Source organism: Theropithecus gelada, chromosome 1 (assembly GCF_003255815.1).
Source record: "Theropithecus gelada isolate Dixy chromosome 1, Tgel_1.0, whole genome shotgun sequence".
NCBI lineage: Eukaryota > Metazoa > Chordata > Mammalia > Primates > Cercopithecidae > Theropithecus > Theropithecus gelada.
In genome coordinates, this window is record NC_037668.1 from 99,576,181 (window position 1) to 99,593,771 (window position 17,591).

Sequence of the window (17,591 nt, forward strand, 5' to 3'; positions counted from 1 at the left end):
CATGTGGTGATTGCTCCCCTTTGACTTCTGCCATGAGTGAAAGCAATCTGAGGCCCTTACCAGAGACAGATATCAGGGCTAGGATTCTTGTACAGCCTGCAGAATCATGAGCCAAATAAACATTTTTTTTTTCTTTCTTTATAAATTATGCAATCTCAGGGATTCCTTTATGGAAACTCAAAATGGACTGAGAGAGGCTGCAGACTTATTTTGGATAAATTGAGGTTATAGGCTTTCTAAGGAGAATTTTTCCATAAAATCAGAGCTAAACTTGAGGCAGGAAATACTCTTTGCATCTACTTCTGAGACATGAGATGTATTTCTTGTTCATTCTTATCCTAAGGCATGGTCCTTCGTGGGGGTCTTTGTTTAACATGAAGGGATCTCCTCTAGTTTTAAAGATCCCTGGACTTTATCTTCTTCTCCTTGCATCTTTCACAGTCATCAAAATGGGTGTTCAAAGACCTAAGAGTATACCAGATACTCTGAGAGAAAAATCATTTTTATACTTTCTTACCTCTTAGTGGTTCTCATTTCAATTAATTTTACAGCTCAGAACTTACATTTTTTCTCAGCAAATTACAATGATGCCTTTAAAACATACTTTGGAAATTTTATGCAGCATTTTAGTTGTTTAAGTCCAAAGTGGTTTTCTGGGTATCTAACACATTGTACTTCAAAAGGAAAAATCTCCCTCAGGTTTAGTTTCATTTTTTTTTAATTTCTCAAGATAAATACTTAATTTGATGGCATTCTTTCATTTTCTTCATAATAAAAGACTATTAAAATTACAAATTTGCCTCTGAGTACAGCTTTCCTTAACTCTGGGTTGTTTTGATATTCAGTGAATTTGCTTTTCCTATTTCTAAACTACTCCCACCAAAAGTTACTTAGGATTTTTTTTTTTTTTTTCAGGGATTTGTGATCTTATTTCTGTGTTTTGAGGATTTAAACTTATATTATTAAATTTGAATAAGAAATTATGACTCATACAATTTCTGCTTTGGAAGATGTATTGAGTTCTTTGAGGTTTGGTAGATAAGCAATATAAAAATTCTGTAGACGAACAATGTTTGCTCTCTGAGGATACAAGATTTAAAATGCGGGGCCCAGGTGGGCGGAACACGAGGTCAGGAGATCGAGACCACCCTGCCTAACACAGTGAAACCCCGTCTCTACTAAAAATACAAAAAATTAGCCGGGAGTATTGGTGGGTGCCTGTAGTCCCAGATACTTTGGAGGCTGAGGCAGGAGAATGGCGTACCTGGGAGGCGGAGCTTGCAGTGAGCCGAGATCTTGCCACTGCACTGCCACCTGGGCGACTGAGAGAGACTCCGTCTCAAAAAATAAATAAATAAATAAATAAATAAATAAATAAATAAAAGATTTAAAATGTGTATTAATTAAATATTACTAATATTATTAAAATTCTTTATTTTCTCATTCTTTTCCTACTTAATCTTGCAAAGGATGAGAGTTTTTAAGTAAAACTTTCTTTAAGCGTTTGTACATTTGTATATATTTTTAACGTCTTTCTAAGAAGACTTTATGTAAACACACACAACACATACTAACGTATGTTTGTGTGTATGTATGTATCTATGTGTGTGTGCACATTCTATATTATTTCATCTATAAATGTTTACTAGTATGGATTGTTAGGGAAGAAACTTCCATTTCCCTGACCTCATAATTCTATATGTAGAGTCTCTTTCGAGAATAATCTCCTTGCCCTGTGTTGCCATTCCAATGAAAGGAAGATGAAGTATCAGAGTGTTAAATTGGAAGAAGAAATTAGGAATGCTGCCTGGTGCTTTCCTTGTTTAGAACCATCCTTCTCAGGAGGTACCTACATGGATTCCCCACCATTCTCCCGATAATATGGGTGGCTTTCAATTTGTCATATTCCTGCTTCTATCTTTCAGTTGGTTATAAACTCATGAGGGAAGATTACTAGGCTTTGTACTGTGTTCTTTCAAAGTTCACAGTTAAAAAAAAGTTTAATCTGTTTTCATTTATTTTGAATTACTTCAATACATCTTTATTAATTCTTTTTTTTTTTTTTTTTTTTTTTTTTTTTTTTGAGACTGAGTCTGGCTCTGTCACCCAGGCTGGAGTGCAGTGGCCGGATCTCAGCTCACTGCAAGCTCCGCCTCCCGGGTTTACGCCATTCTCCTGCCTCAGCCTCCAGAGTAGCTGGGACCACAGGCGCCCGCCACCTCGCCCGGCTAGTTTTTTTGTATTTTTTAGTAGAGACGGGGTTTCACCGTGTTAGCCAGGATGGTCTCGATCTCCTGACCTTGTGATCCGCCCGTCTCAGCCTCCCAAAGTGCTGGGATTACAGGCTTGAGCCACCGCGCCCGGCCTATTAATTCTTTAAGGTATTTTTTCTTCATTTTGCTTTAGGTTTGTCTGACACAAGCAATATATCATTGTTTATTATATTAGTATACAATAAATACCAATGTATTAAAGCACAAACCCAGTAATTTTCCCCTTTAGTGTTCAATTAATCATGTTAGTCTGTTATATTACTGATGTTTTCTTTCTTCTTTTTTTTTTTTTTTTTGAGACGGAGTCTCGTTCTGTCGCCCAGGCTGGAGTGCAGTGGCCGGATCTCAGCTCACTGCAAGTTCCGCCTCCTGGGTTTACACCATTCTCCTGCCTCAGTCTCCCGAGTAGCTGGGACTACAGGCACCGGCCACCTCGCCCGGCTGGTTTTTTGTATTTTTTTTTAGTAGAGACGGGGTTTCACCGTGTCCACCAGGATGGTCTCCAACTCCTGACCTCGTGATCCGCCCGTCTCGGCCTCCCAAAGTGCTGGGATTACAGACTTGAGCCACCGCGCCCGGCCTGATGTTTTCATTTACTTTTCTGTTTTTGTGCGTGTTTCAACTTTTATATTTCACGGATTTCTCTCCCTTTTTGACTACAGGTAAAAAGAAACTTCTACTTATGTTTCCTGCATTCATTTATGATAGGGTTTACTTTTAGCACTTAGTGATATTATTTGTTTCTTGGATTACCAAATTCAATAATTGATTGAGGTTACTTTTTTTTTTTTTTTTTTGAGATGGAATTTTGCTCTTGTTGCCCAGGCTGGAGGGCGATGGCGTGATCTTGGCTCACTGCAGACTCCGCCTCCCGGGTTCAAGCGATTCTCCTGCCTCCCCGGTAGCTGGGATTACAGACACGCACCACCACACCCGGCTAATTTTGTATTTTTAGTAGAGCTGGGGTTTCACCATATTGGCCAGGCTGCTCTCAAACTCCTGACCTCGTGCTCTGCCCGCATTGGCCTCCCAAAGTGCTGGGATTACAGGCATGAGCCACCGTGGGCCGAGGTTACTTTTCTTCAGCGAATGAACGATAACACAGAGCACGCTCTCATTGATTCTCCGTGTGTGTGCTCTACTTCCCCTTTCCTCCCCACACCAAATTTATTTTTCTCTCCATTCCTCTGTTCACCTAAATCTGTCAGTTACTGCTGTGTAAAAAAGTATAATCTTAGATTTCATATCCAGATCATTGGTATTCAGTTTCTAAATTTATAATATATAAATGTGAATTAAATACTTTTTTGAAGAAACTTATGAAATCTTGTTTATGCCAATTTTTTTGCATCACAACTGAGCTTAACTGGTTTCAAAAACTATTGTCAGAAAAGTTTATGTCAGAGGTTAGTGGCCAGATGCTATTTTAAATCCAATTGTGTTTCTGAGCAAAATCATAAGTAGTCTCAAAGGCATGAGACTCATAGAATTTTTTTTTCACTATGACTCATAAAGTTTGCAAACATAAATTTGGTGTGCTATGCTTCATATAGGAGAAAAAAAATCTATTATCTCTCTACTCTTCTCAGGAAGCTTTTTTATCATTGCTTTCAGCCAAAAATTTTGAAGTAAGACAAGATGCAAAATTTGTTATTGTATTCATTATATTTGGGCCTATATTCTTGACTGTAGTAGTCAGAGGAAGCTGAACTCTGGGAACAAACAGACTCAAACATACAATGAGGCAACAAAAAAAATGTTTGGTTCCCACTAGCCTAAAAGTCCGTAATAATTTAGTTTAGTGAAAGGTGGGGAGTGAAATGGGGTAGGGGGTAAGGATATTCTGCTGCACAGAATCATTCAGGGGCTCACATAATGGCAGCTTTGTTATCTTCAACATGTAGCTTTCAAGGTCACCCTGAAAGCTAATTGGTTACTATTCCCATTAGCTAGAAAGTAAAATAAGCATAGCAGAGCATGCGTGGGAAGTTTTATAGGCCATGCCTGGAAGTGGCCCATGTCACTTCTGCTTACATTTCTTGCACTAGAACTCAGTCACAGGGCCAAAGCTAACCTCAAACCAGGCTAGACAATGTAGTGCAAACAGTAGGTGCGGGAAGAAGATGAAAACATTATTAGATAAATTACCTTTACCCCACTGAATAATCTAGAAAATTCTATCAGGACACTGAATTCTTAGAATTACACAACTTGACTCCTCAAGAATTCACAAATCATCAGCTATTCTCAGTACAGAACAACTCATGAGAGACTGCATCCTCAAGTGAGTTATATGGAGCTTCAAAGTCCTTTTGACATCCACAGAGAAAAACAGAAGGGTTTGCAAACCCAATATGCTCACAAAGATGAAACAGCATTAACAAATGTAGCATTTCTGAACTTCAGCTAATTACTGCTATACTTCCCTCCATCCTATTATGTAAATGTACACTAACTGGTTATACTAAATGTGGAAAACACTCTCAACATCTGTTCTAGGATACAGAACACTTATTTGTTTAGACTAGGTCAAATTATGATTTATTGCAGAAAAAAAATTAATATGCATTAGGCTACTATGTCTCATATTACTTAAAAATTTATACTTTTTATCTAAATTGCTAACCTAAACCTTTAAACAACTGGAGAGGATGCTTAAGATATTTTTTCTTTATAATTGCCACCAAACTGCTTTTAAGTTCTTGGTAGACTGAATATATATGGTTCTCAAGGCATTAAGAGTAGTGTAGTGAATCTTATAAATATGGAACACACCCACAGTGCCCTAAATAAAATTTTGTTATCGTCTTTCATTTTATCTATGAAATACATAACTGTTTAATGCCCCTGGCACATTGGGCATTTTGTTTTGTTTTTATTTGTTCGTTTTTTGCACTGCTGTTAACTTTCTGTGTAGCAGCAAGCAGGCCGACTGCATGATGCTGGGATTTCATTATGTTCACTATTAAACAAAAGCTCTTATTTCAGACAGCATGTGAACAAACCTATTTTGAGTGCAGCATCGTTCTAAAGGATTCTTTATTGTGATTGTTTTCTCTATTCACTGGGAATCCTATCTTTCTTGGTTCTGCACTTTCAGTGTCAGCCATTCTGACAGCTAGCACCTGTGCACATTCTGGTTATTGAAATAGTTTCTTTTAATACACAGTGATCCTCTCTTCTCATCCTGCAGAGTTTACTATCTTTCTAAAAGTCTCTCTAGTTTACACAGTTTGTTGAGAATAATTAGGTTCCTTTTTCAATTTATATGAAAGCAAGCTAGTATAGTGAAAGCAGTCTCAGACCTAGAACTAGGATTTTAAGGTTTCATTCTGATCCCTTACATGAATTAATTTCCAAAGCTACCTAATTCAAATGTAGACATCTATCAGACGAAGAAATTTGGCAATTTTATGAACAATCTTCAACTGTAGAATTCTAGGTGTGCATATTTTATATTTATTTATTTATTCAATCAACATACATTTATTACCAGTCACTGTGCTAGGTACTGGGAATAATAATATGCACTAAGTATTCTCATGTATTAACTCAGTTAATCTTCAGGCTCTCATTTTATAGTTGAAGAAACTGGCATACACAAAGTTTAATGACTTGACCAAGTCTGCATGGTCGTAAGCGACCCAGCTTGGATTTAAAGCCAGGGTGCCCAGCTACAGGGCCTGACTTCGTAGCCACTGTGTTACATAGTCTGGAGGAGTTTCTCTTTTCATATATATATATATATATATATATTTTTTTTTTTTTTTTTTTTTGAGACAGTCTTGCTCTGTCGTCCTGAGCTGGAGAGCCATGGAGCAATCTTGGCTCACTGCAACCTCTGTCTCCCAAGTTCAAGCGAGTCTCCTGCCCCAGCCTCCCAAGTAGCTGGGATTACCGGTGCCTGCCATCACACCCAACTAATTTTTGTATTTTTAGTAGAGACAGAGTTTCGCCATGTTGGCCAGGCTGGTCTCGGACTAACCTCAGGTGGTCCACATGCCTTAGCCTCCCAAGAGTTTTCCTTTTTAAAGAGTTCACAGGCTACAGAGGAAGGCTGACATGTAAACAAAATGCTATTTTCTAATACTATTGATATACAAAGTCATTGGCCTTGCACCAGTCATTCTTGTTGTTTTAAATGTATTATGATGAAGTTCACAACCAATCTTTAAGGTGCTTATAATTGTCTCCAGTTTTTTTTTTTTTATATATATAGGAAAACTGAGCCTCTGAGACATTAGCTAATTTTCCCAATATTCCATAGTTTATAAGTGACTGAGCTAAGATTAAAACTCATGTCTACCTGATTCCAAATCCCATTTTTGTTATCCTCTTTCACACTCCATTGCATAAACAGAATTTCTACTTTAAGGTTCTCTGAAATTTATGTCTTCATTACTGTACTTATTCTTCACATGAATTACATTTTAAAGGATGAAAAGTTTGCCCAGATTTGCCAACAATGCATAAGAGAACTAAATTATAATCCTTATTAATTTCTCAAAGAATTCACAAAGCAAAAGTCTGAGATTATCCATAATCATTTGACACTGAAGCCAAACAGTGGCTTTAAGTCTTTGCTCCCTGCCTGTTAGGAGGTGAATTCATGCAGTCTCTAAAAAGCTTAAATAATTATCGGGAAAACATCAGAATGTCAGGAGTAGGTGGTACCAGAGAATGATTCTTCATTTTCTAAATGGGGAGATTGAGACCTAGATTTAAGTTTTTTGCCCAAAGTTGTATAATTAGTTAAGTAACTGAATTAAAAACAGAATTCCGATCTTCTGCCTTTCTCCTCTGTTTTATTTTTATTATCCTATAATACCTATACTCAAAATTTTATCATCTAGTAAATTTTGAAAAAGCAGTTGTTCCCATTGACTTATAGGTAAATATAAACTGAATAATTCAGTATATTTGGTGAGTGATTATTTGGCAATCCATATATTTAAAATGTTTCCAAGGTGACTGAATAAAATTCATTACAAATCTTCATTATATAGATGTCTTTCAAAAGTTGGTTTAGTATCACTATACATGTGAGTAGAAATAAGAGGAAAGAGAGGAGAGGAAACAAATAATATAGCAGTCACAAATAAATTAACATTAAATAAATGTAATATAAGTAATTAAATACATGTAATGTAAATAAATTAACATTAAATAAATGTAAATAAAATAATATTAAATATCATTAACATTAAGTAAATGTTAATGAGGGTGAGAAAGACAGATAGAGAGTATAGATAAATAAGAAAGAAATGAGTGAAGACAAGCTAGCAAGCTTGAATGTACGAAGGATGTTTTCCCACAATTTGGATGCTTTTGTTCCAAATTCATCTGCCATAATTCTTGTACATACTGCTATTGTTTATACTATTTCTACCGTACTCTTCCCCTAATCATTCCACTTCTCTCCCTTCACACACATATACACATACACAAAACACGCAAACATGTGCATTGTCAGACATAAGCATATTTGGCAATTCCTCTGAAGTTTAATAATGATATGGCAAAGACCCAAGGGGATTAATTCAGTGTCGTTCATTCTATAAATGGCTCTCACATATTGGTTTAAAAGAATTCAATCCATAAATTATCTTGCTTAATGTACTGAAGCAACACTTTTTTTCTGGAAGCACAGAGGAAACATGCTGAAAAAGCTGGATTTAGATACACACAGGTTATAAACTATATGTTTGTACTGACTAAAGTAATGTTTGAAACTTCTAGATCATTTTGAAGAGTATATTTGGCAAAAAGCACCCTGCGATGATTTTCAGGGTTTGGTCCTTTGACTGCTTATTAGAACAAGAATCTAGAGGAATACACCATCACAAATGCACACATACGAGTTACATATAACACACACACGTGTGTGTGTGCGTGTGTGCATGTGTGTGTGTGTGTATGGAGAGAGAGATTGAGATTTGTCGTTGCTTGTTCTCTCCTGACTTTGACTTTATCCCTTTTATTCAGTTTGGCATGGAGTCATTTTCAACCCAGAGTATTTTACCCTGTTAGAAATTGCTTTCTTACTGTGAGCTCATAGTCAAACTCTATTATACGTATCACTTCATGTATATTTTTTGAAGCGATGATTGCCAACCTAAAAAGAACTACAAACAAAATAAAATAAACACAGGCTCCCATCTAGCAAAATGTTTTGCTCCTGTATTAAAGGAAAGACATTTTTTTATTTTTCACTTTTAGAAAAAGGAGAAATAACAAAAATATGCATATTTCATTACTACAGAAGCATGTTGATGTTCCATGAACAAAGGCAAAGGATCACTGATAGACCCTTAACACTAAAAATCCTCTTAACAAAGATAAATGTACGGGAGAATACACTTAAGTTAAGCTGGATATCAGACTCATTAAGTAAAAATAGTCTTGGCACACTAGTCATTAATTGAACTGTATGTCTAACATTTAAAACAAAGGTCCAATTATGTCTCCTTCAATAGAAAAAATCATCTATTCTTTAACTGCATGTTTAATAACAGTTTTACTTCAACTGAGGGATTATAGAAATCATAGAATTAAATGTTAACTTTTTACACCATGAAAGTCCAAAGGTGAATAAAAAATGTTTAATTCTTAGTTTTTTTTTCAATTTTGTTGTGTTAAGAAGTATTTTACTTAATATTTTTCGGGTGATTATTCACATTTCTAATATTTAATGTTCAGTACTTTTCGAAATTTTTCTTCATATTTCTTAGCTCCTCATATCTCTTTTGGCTGGCATTGTTCTCAGTATTATCGTTTTAATCTCTTCTCTTACTCTTGCCATGACAAAACAGAAATCTTCCAAGTATCCTTTGTGAATGTAAACAATACAAATATTTAAATTCATGTGTTTAATATTCAGATAACCTCTGAGCAGTTCTATCATCTCAAATTTATTCTTTTTTCATTATGAAACACTGGATCTAAGTATGCCTATGGAGTTTCACTAACTCTCACCTCATTCGGTCCTGCTTCCCTCCACAATGCTTAACCTTCTTTTCTGTTTTGTTTCTTGGTCTAACTCAGCCCATTGTACCTGACTAAACAAACAACTTCTGTCCCATAACTCTTATGAAGCTAAGCAAATGATGTTTCTTCTGTCTGGAAGACCATTCTTTCCTTATTTTTTTTTTTTTTTATAAAAAGAGAAATCTGTCCAATTCAATTTAATCCTTTAAACTCCATCACTAAGGCCTCTTAGACGCTTTCAATGAAACCCCAAGGCTACATTTGGTGTATATCTTATATCCTTGCATAACACCTTATGATTGGTTTATCAAAGCACTTGTCACACTGTATTAAAACTATGGGTTTCTTTTGTTTTTCTCCTTTCCTGGACAATAAATTTTGAAAACCAGTAGCTCTGGTTGTAGCACCTTGATTCTCTTATAGTAAGCAGTAAGTAAATAACTTAGTGAATATATAAATGAAGATGTACCAAAGTGTGTCATGATTAGAGATGGTATAGGAACTAATACTTTATTTAAAAGACAACTATATGCCTTTTTATGCCCTGAGTTGTTCCAAATAAGGGTTAATTAGCTTAAAAAGAAACATAAAATACAGCAGAGTATGCTAAATTACAAGCAGATATGAAAGATAAAGTAAATGAAAAGTAAAGTTAGGGGCATAAAATGGATCCAGAAATAAAACACTAAGGTGATGCCTATGAATTCAAGTAACGCTGTTTTCTTCTAGTCCCATGATAGTATCTATGACCTACTCAAACTTTGAATACCGAGATTTTCCTTTTATTCAAGGTGATGGCCATTTGTCATCTGCAATTTCTTCTAGTCTTAAGTGTGACATATTGCCTAAATTGCCCAAGAAAACTTTAGGAATAGCCTTAAAAAACTGGTAATTGCCCTAGAAGCCTCCTCCTCTTACTCCCTAGTGGCTTCTCATTTCAAGCTTCCATATAATTGTACTAAGTTATACTAATTGGAATATTCAATTCCACATGTTTGGAGCTAGTTATGTTGGAAGATAACGTGAATATTTGCATAAATGAATATGTAGCAGATGCAAAATAATGCACAAATATGTGCCTGTAACTTATTGGATAAAAGATTTAGTTCACAGTACACCCAAAAATGACTTTACTATTTATTTGATCATAGGAAGACTTAATCAACTCTATTTTACTGAAAACATGTGTACAAAATAATTTCTGACTCCAAATAAAATCGTCAATATTTAGATCTGACTTTCATGAGTAAAAATTGAAATAATGTCTAGAGCTCTTTTCACCTTAGTCTGGTTAGCTCTTTGTTTTTTTCCAATTAGCAGTTCTCTTTACTTACATCTGTTTTGTTCTTGAAAATCAGGGCAATTATTAAATGTTTTAATATCTCTGCATCTCAATTTTCTTATCTATAAAGAATGGAATTAGTGCTACTTCTCTCTGAGTAAAAACAGTATGCAGATTTCAGGTTATCTTTATTGAATCCACCTGGAAATTTGGGGTAGAAAAAAATAGTATTAGAAGTATATTAGTCAAGACACCACCTACTAATTTTCCAGGGAGAAAAAAATTTAATTGTGAGGCAAACCTAATATCTTTTCTCGATTTTGCCTAGTAGAATGACTTACCTGGAGGACTCTAATCTGTTTAACCCTTTATTTATTCAACAACTATTTTTGGACGCCTTTCTATGGACCAGGTACTATTCGAAGTAACAGGAACGCATCAGTACATCAGTGTACAAAGGACAGCAAAATCCTTTTCCACATAGAGCTGACGTTCTGGAGTCAGTTCACTTACATTCACATATGTGTATATATTTGTAACATTTATAAATGTACAAATATATATAAATAATGTATTATTACCCTGAATTTACAGAAGTGATAACTGAGAGTCAGAGAACTAAAGTACCTCACCCAGGGTCTCAAAGGCCGAGTAAATTATGGAAGAGAAAGTTATCTGTTAATGATTATAGTAAGTTATATCTGACCATAAGGCCCACATTTCCAAAACTGGCACTCTTAACTGGAAGAATACATACAAATAGAGTGGAGAACAGATGGCATCTGTCACAAGACTAGGGAACCCCCTTCATTTTACTATTATTAGTAATCTTCATATTAAAGGGGCAGGTCTTCCATTCCTTGCTGATTTCTTATCCCTCGGATTCTACTTTCCTACACAGATCTATATTACTTGATTCGTCACACTTTCTAATTTTTTCAAATTCTATACTTGACTTCTAAAAATCAGCTTTTTGATTTTCACTCTGATCTTCCCTTTTCTAACAAGATTTTTCCTGTGTCTTGTTTTTTTTTGTTTGTTTGTTTTTGTTGCTTGTTTTTCAATTCAATTTAATCCATGGGCTTTCTGAGACTCATTCAATCTTCTATTTTGTAATTTACAATGACAACTATGAACCTAGTGTCCACTAGGCTTCTGCTAAGAACAGAACATGAATGTAAATAAAATGGGAATCTATCCAAGTCTAAATCCACTAGTTCCCTTTGGCTTAGCTAATCAAATGTTTCAATTTTTTTTCTCGTGTGTGTGTGTGTGTGTGTGTTTACATGTGTCACAAGGTTTAGTTATGATAATTTTCATGATCCCTTCTCATTATTTTAGTTTTAAAAAAGTGGACAATAAATACACGCATACACAAACACGTAAGGAAAAAGTTACGGATAAAGACATGGAGAATAAACACCTAAGATCCCGCTACTTAGAAATAACCCATTGCATTAATGTTTACAAATTTCTTTCTATCTGTAGTAAGGCTTTCTGTGAATAACTCAAAATGAACTGATTTATTCAACCAACCAAACAGTTCAATCTATATAATCAATTATATAGTCAATTATATCAATTGCCTCACCAAACTGCTATGTAATTAAATTGAATAAAAATCCACAGTGACAGGCATGATGTTATTTATTGTATATGTATATTTTCTATATATAGTGAATGTGGCAGATATATTAGACAAATAATAAGACATTAAACATTTCTAACTTTCAGAGAACCTAAATCTTCTCAAATTGACTTACCACATAACTGAATCTATCAGAATGTATGAAAATGTGTTACATTTCATCTTGAACCCCATTTGGGAAAAGGGACAAAGTTTTTCTTCAAATTATAACTCAGGAACCTACTGTAATTCCATGTGTACAATCAATATTGATTAATAAAGATGAAAGGAAGTGTCGTCTGAACCTGGCATGATACTACCTTTAGGGAATCTTCAGGTTATTAGGGGATGTGCAGTTCCATGCTGGTAACATAGACCACTGTGCTCAATTTTGGGCTTTGACAAACTAAAGTTTGTTCAGTAGGCTTTGGCTAATTTCCTCGGGGAAATCAGCTCAGCAAAATCTAGAAGTAGCTCTCAATTTTTGACTTTTAAAGGGCCAAATTCACAAAATTAACACTTTGCAAACCTTATCATAACCAGAAACATTTTCAGACATACTCACAATCACATTTCCTTCACACCTGAGATATCATTTAGATATGTGTGGCATCAGAATTAAATACAATTAGTAGTAAACGAAACCAGTATTAAGCACAGTTTTTCATGGAACATTTGGAAAAGGGTGAATTATCAAAGGTATGATTCAAGGAGAAGCAAATGACAAAACTGATAGTTTAAAATCATTTAAAAATCCTGTTGGGTCTACTTTCTTAATATGAGACAAGTTAATATTATGCCTGCAGCAACATGTTGACTTATAACTGTACTTATCTACCTGAAATTCATTCTTAAAATAGATAGCCTGTGTCATGATTTAAAAAGCACTTCCCTACTGTTTTAAACTTTCCCCCCTTTTTCCTGCTATTTTCCCTCTTAAGTTAAAGTGATTAACAAAGTCGTCTTCTCTACCTATTCTAGAGTGTCTGACACCCTCATAAAGTCACTAAAGCACCTTTGTTAGCTGGATGGAATGTCTTCAGGCTCTACCTCAAATGTTCCAGCTCCCACTTTGTATTAGAAGAGAATTCTCTATGGATCTTTCACATTTCTGCACACTTTGTAAGCAGAGACACTGACAGCTTTTGTTCCTATCTTTTCAGTCTTGGAAGACAGAAGTAGTTCTCCCTATGGAGTAAAGGGCAGATTTGTTTACAATCCAGTTTAATAAGGATAATTTCTCCCTCTATGGCAAAGGGCAGGTTTGTTTTCTGCCCTTATATATTTTAAAAAAAGAGTTTTCTAAAGCTCAGGGTGCTTCAGCTATGACATAAACCCACTGTGTACAGTGGTCACCTAGCCCTCATCTTATCACCTTGTAGTAACTGGGTTTTAAAGAACTGATGCAAAAAAAAATGACAATACTCTGACTACTGCTATTGCTATGAGTAATACACTGCCTTTTGTCTTTGTCCTCTGCATCCATGAAACTGCTGTAGACTCTTCAGCATTCCTGGTATCTGGTATCCCCAGTTTCTATTCTTTTGCTTTATGGATAGACTCTCGTCTATCGATTTAGTTCCTTACTCAAGTTTCTGCCTCCTTAAGTTGACTTTCTTGGTCTAAATTTCCTACTTGCCTAGGGAAAAGAGAATCTGATTAAATAAGTGGCAACAAACTAAAGTCAGAGGAATAAAAAGTGTTAATTCAGAAACAATTGTGGCTTACATATGGAGTATAGGTCCCATGCAAATCTGTACTGCAGCTGGGTTTTCAATTTCATCCCTATCAGAGACATCATTTTAAAGACCTATTGGGTCTTGGAGTTCAACAGGATTGCTGGGCTGGGTGCCTTGTTTATTTGACAGATTTTACTCTGCTTTTTCATTTCTTAGCGCTCGCTGCTAAAAATATTCTTTCCGTAGTAGATATATGTCTCTTTTCCCTCCCCTCCACTTCCAAGCCCTCAACCCTCAAACAATAAAATCAGTATACATATATTCAGAAAAGCATGGTTAGTGATAAATGATCAGGAAATTTACTTGTTTGTTACCTCTTATTTCAGAGAGTTCCAGAGGGATGAGCAGTAGCCCTCTGCAATAAGAGTCCTGAGAATCAGTGGGAACCTGTTAAAATTCAGATTTCCAGGCCATACCCTTCCCACCCCAAGGATTCTGATTCAGTATGGCTGATGTGGGTCGCAGGAGTTCTCCATTTTTAATAAGTTTCTTGGGTAATTTTGCTACAATTTGTTTGCAGAACACTCCATGAGAAATCCTACTCCAAAAACTGCCTCCTGACTTGGTATCATGCACATTTGTGCAGTATAATAGAGACAGTTCAACCGCAAGTATATAGATTAGTCACTGACAAATGTTAGTTGATGACAGTGATTTGCTCTGGTGTGCAGCTCAACTGTTAGGAGTGTTTTGAAAGTTATTTTTTGGTCCATGAGACTGAAAGACTCATATTAATATGAAACAACTGCTGATTAGCTTTAACATTTCTGGATATATTTGGAACAATTTCTTCTGATCTGTGGCATAATACCACATGCACATTATTAGCAAGGACCATATACAGAAAGACAAATAAGTAGAATTTTAAAAATGAAAACCGTAGTTTGTAAATACTTTGGGTAAAATACAATTATCCCAAAGGTATTTTATTTGAAGAAGTTAAACAGTATGAACATTTTTTAGATAAAGATTTAGGGGAGATTTTTGAAAAGTAAAAAAGTAAAAACAGTCATTGCTGTTGAGATCATAAGATATACAATAGGATGTTACTGGAAAATCATCTTATATCAGTGTGGTGGGAGCATTGAGGAAAAGTGTGTAACATACTAGCACTGATGGTTCTGTAGGTATCCAATTTATATTCTAAATTCCTAACAACAATGCTTACGGAAAAATTCTTTCTCCAATTTTTTTTTCCCCAAATGAAATAGAAATAAGTCACCCAAGTAACAGAAGTATCACACTTCACCTCTTTTCTTTGAGTACAGACCAGTACGCTTCATTTTCATCAGGTTTGATTGGGAGTTACACATTTAAATTTAGTGTTAGTGCACTTCAGGTAAAGCTCATGAGGAAAACACCAGCATATGGCTACAGTGCTTTTGAGGTAAGGACACCACGGTTTAGAGTGCCAGAGACTAGGAGAATATTAAACACATTTCACTCTGTACATCAAACTTAATTATTGTGAGTTTACCTGGGACAATTGTTTTACCTAAACAATTTAACCAACATTTCAACATCTACCCGTCTTCAGTGTTAGTAAGTGATTTTTTACCAGCAGTCCACCTCTTAAAAACAGCAACACAAATTTCAGTCAGAATTTTTCAAGGTGTTTTATCTTTTCTCAGAACTTATCTTGATAAAAGGTGATGACACTTACAGTTGACAACAACTTTTACTTTCCTCACATCTGGGAATGACACATCATTTTCCGCACTGCATTCATATTCCCCAGCCTGGTCCCTTGTAATTCCATAAATGTCCAAATATTGTCCATTTTCAAATGGTTTTGCTATAAAAAAGAACACAGCATGTTTAATTGTAGCTGCCTGAGGCTTCATTCAAGTAAAACAACAATTTCATGACTTCCTACAAGATATTGCTGACAAAACAATTCCAAATGAAACTGGGGAATTATTAAACCTTTTGTTCTTCTATGTTCAGAGGGAAACTCAGAGAAAAAAGCAGAAGCAGAACAAGGTATATTGTAACAACTATTTCCCCAGAACAGGATATACATGTGTTCTTTTTAATTGATTGTGGTCTTCTAACCTCTTCACACATCAAATAGACTCTGCACATTTCTGTAATTGAGTTCAACAACCTCTGAGCAGTGTAGATGAAATTCACTAATATGACTTGGTACATATTGACTTTTCTATTGTGTGAGCTAGCAACTTGACACTTAACCTAACTAAATGTTACTTTTCTTTTGGGGGAAATCTCCTACCCTTATTCAAGGATTCAAGTCAGATGTCTTGAAAAAAGTATAGAGATATATTTAACCATTGCTATATTTCTGTTTCCAAAATTATTCATGTTGCCAAGAAAGGTACAGTGTACACACTATATATAACTCACCCAATGAATCTTGGAAAAAATCACTATGACTCTCTAAGGGTTAAGTGTTCATAAAAGCAAACTAAGTTATCTTTATTTTTAAATATTCATGGGAAAACATTCTATGTGACCAAAAATAGCAGCAAAATAGAAATATAAAGATGTAATAACAGATGAAAGACTACCCCCAAATGAATGAGATTTGAGAAAATAAAGTCTCCTTTGTTTAGTAATGGAATTTTTGTTTATTTGAAAGCATTGAGTCATTGAGCAGGATCCTAATTATCAGAAGTATGGCAAAGGTAGAATAAGCCTTTGTGAATTTCAAGAGAGGAGACCCTTCCATCTCCTTGCACAGGCCTTGAAAAAAATCACATTTCAGTGCATATCAAAGGGAATTGTGGAATGAAGCAATGCTACTATTAAATTGTTTGTTTTCAAAGTCAATATTATTTTTATCTTCCCCTTTCTGTCTTGCCAAAACCATTGTAATGATATAGAAGTTGGAGGACTAGTAAGAAAGTTCATTTTAATGAAACAAACAAAATAAATTTTAGCTATAGCCCTCCAAATTTAAAGTCCATTCCAATTATTTCCCCCCAACGTTCCCCCATGCACCTCTGTGTCTGTGTCTTTATTAACTGTGGCATGGTCTACCCTCCAGGTAACTATGAGTTTGCTAATTGAAACCTTTAGTGTTTAGAATATATATGATTACGTCGTTTTTCCATTTATCTATCTAATCCTAGCTGTACAGAAGGAGAATTAAAACTTGTGAAGTGGTAGTTGGCTCTTTTTGTCTTATTTTCACTATTGTAATGAAGATACTCTAAGCTTAAATGTGTCTGTAAAACCTATTGAAATACATATGTATAAAAACTTCACATCCAAGAATTTTTAAAATAAAATTTAAATTATAAAGTAAGGATGGTATGAAATATAAATTAAACTATGAGGAATACTGATATAGTACATCAGGTACTTTAAGTCATTTATTACTTACATTCACCATGAATCAGCACTCCCAAAAGATGTGTTTTAAGCATTCTATTGTTTTTAGACAAATAACTTTTTTTTTTTTTTTTCAGACAAGATCTCACTCTGTTGCTCAAGCGGAAGTGCAGTGGTATGTTCGTGGCTCACTGCAACCTCTGCCTCCTGAGTTCAAGCGATTCTCCTGTCTCAGCCTCCTGAATAGCTGGGATTGCAGTTGGGTGCCACCAAGCCTGGCTAATTTTTGTATTTTTAGTGGAGATGGGGTTTCACCATGTTGGCCAGGCTGGTCTCAAACTCCTGACGTCAAGTGATCCCGCCGACTCTGCTTCCCAAAGTACTGGGAT

The 17,591-nt window shown here is 35.2% G+C and overlaps 1 protein-coding gene across 2 annotated transcripts in view; it reads right to left on the reverse strand.

The window, feature by feature from the left end:
* Positions 1 to 17,591, reverse strand: part of NEGR1 (neuronal growth regulator 1) — an 884,450-nt gene that overhangs the window by 272,855 nt on the left and 594,004 nt on the right. The window contains exon 4 of one of the 2 annotated variants that reach the window (XM_025362711.1): positions 15,572 to 15,703. The exons of the other annotated variant lie outside the window; for it this stretch is intronic. Within the exon in view, the coding sequence (XP_025218496.1) occupies positions 15,572 to 15,703 (132 nt within the window). The remainder of the gene's footprint in view (positions 1 to 15,571; positions 15,704 to 17,591) is intronic. 2 annotated transcript variants of the gene reach the window in all.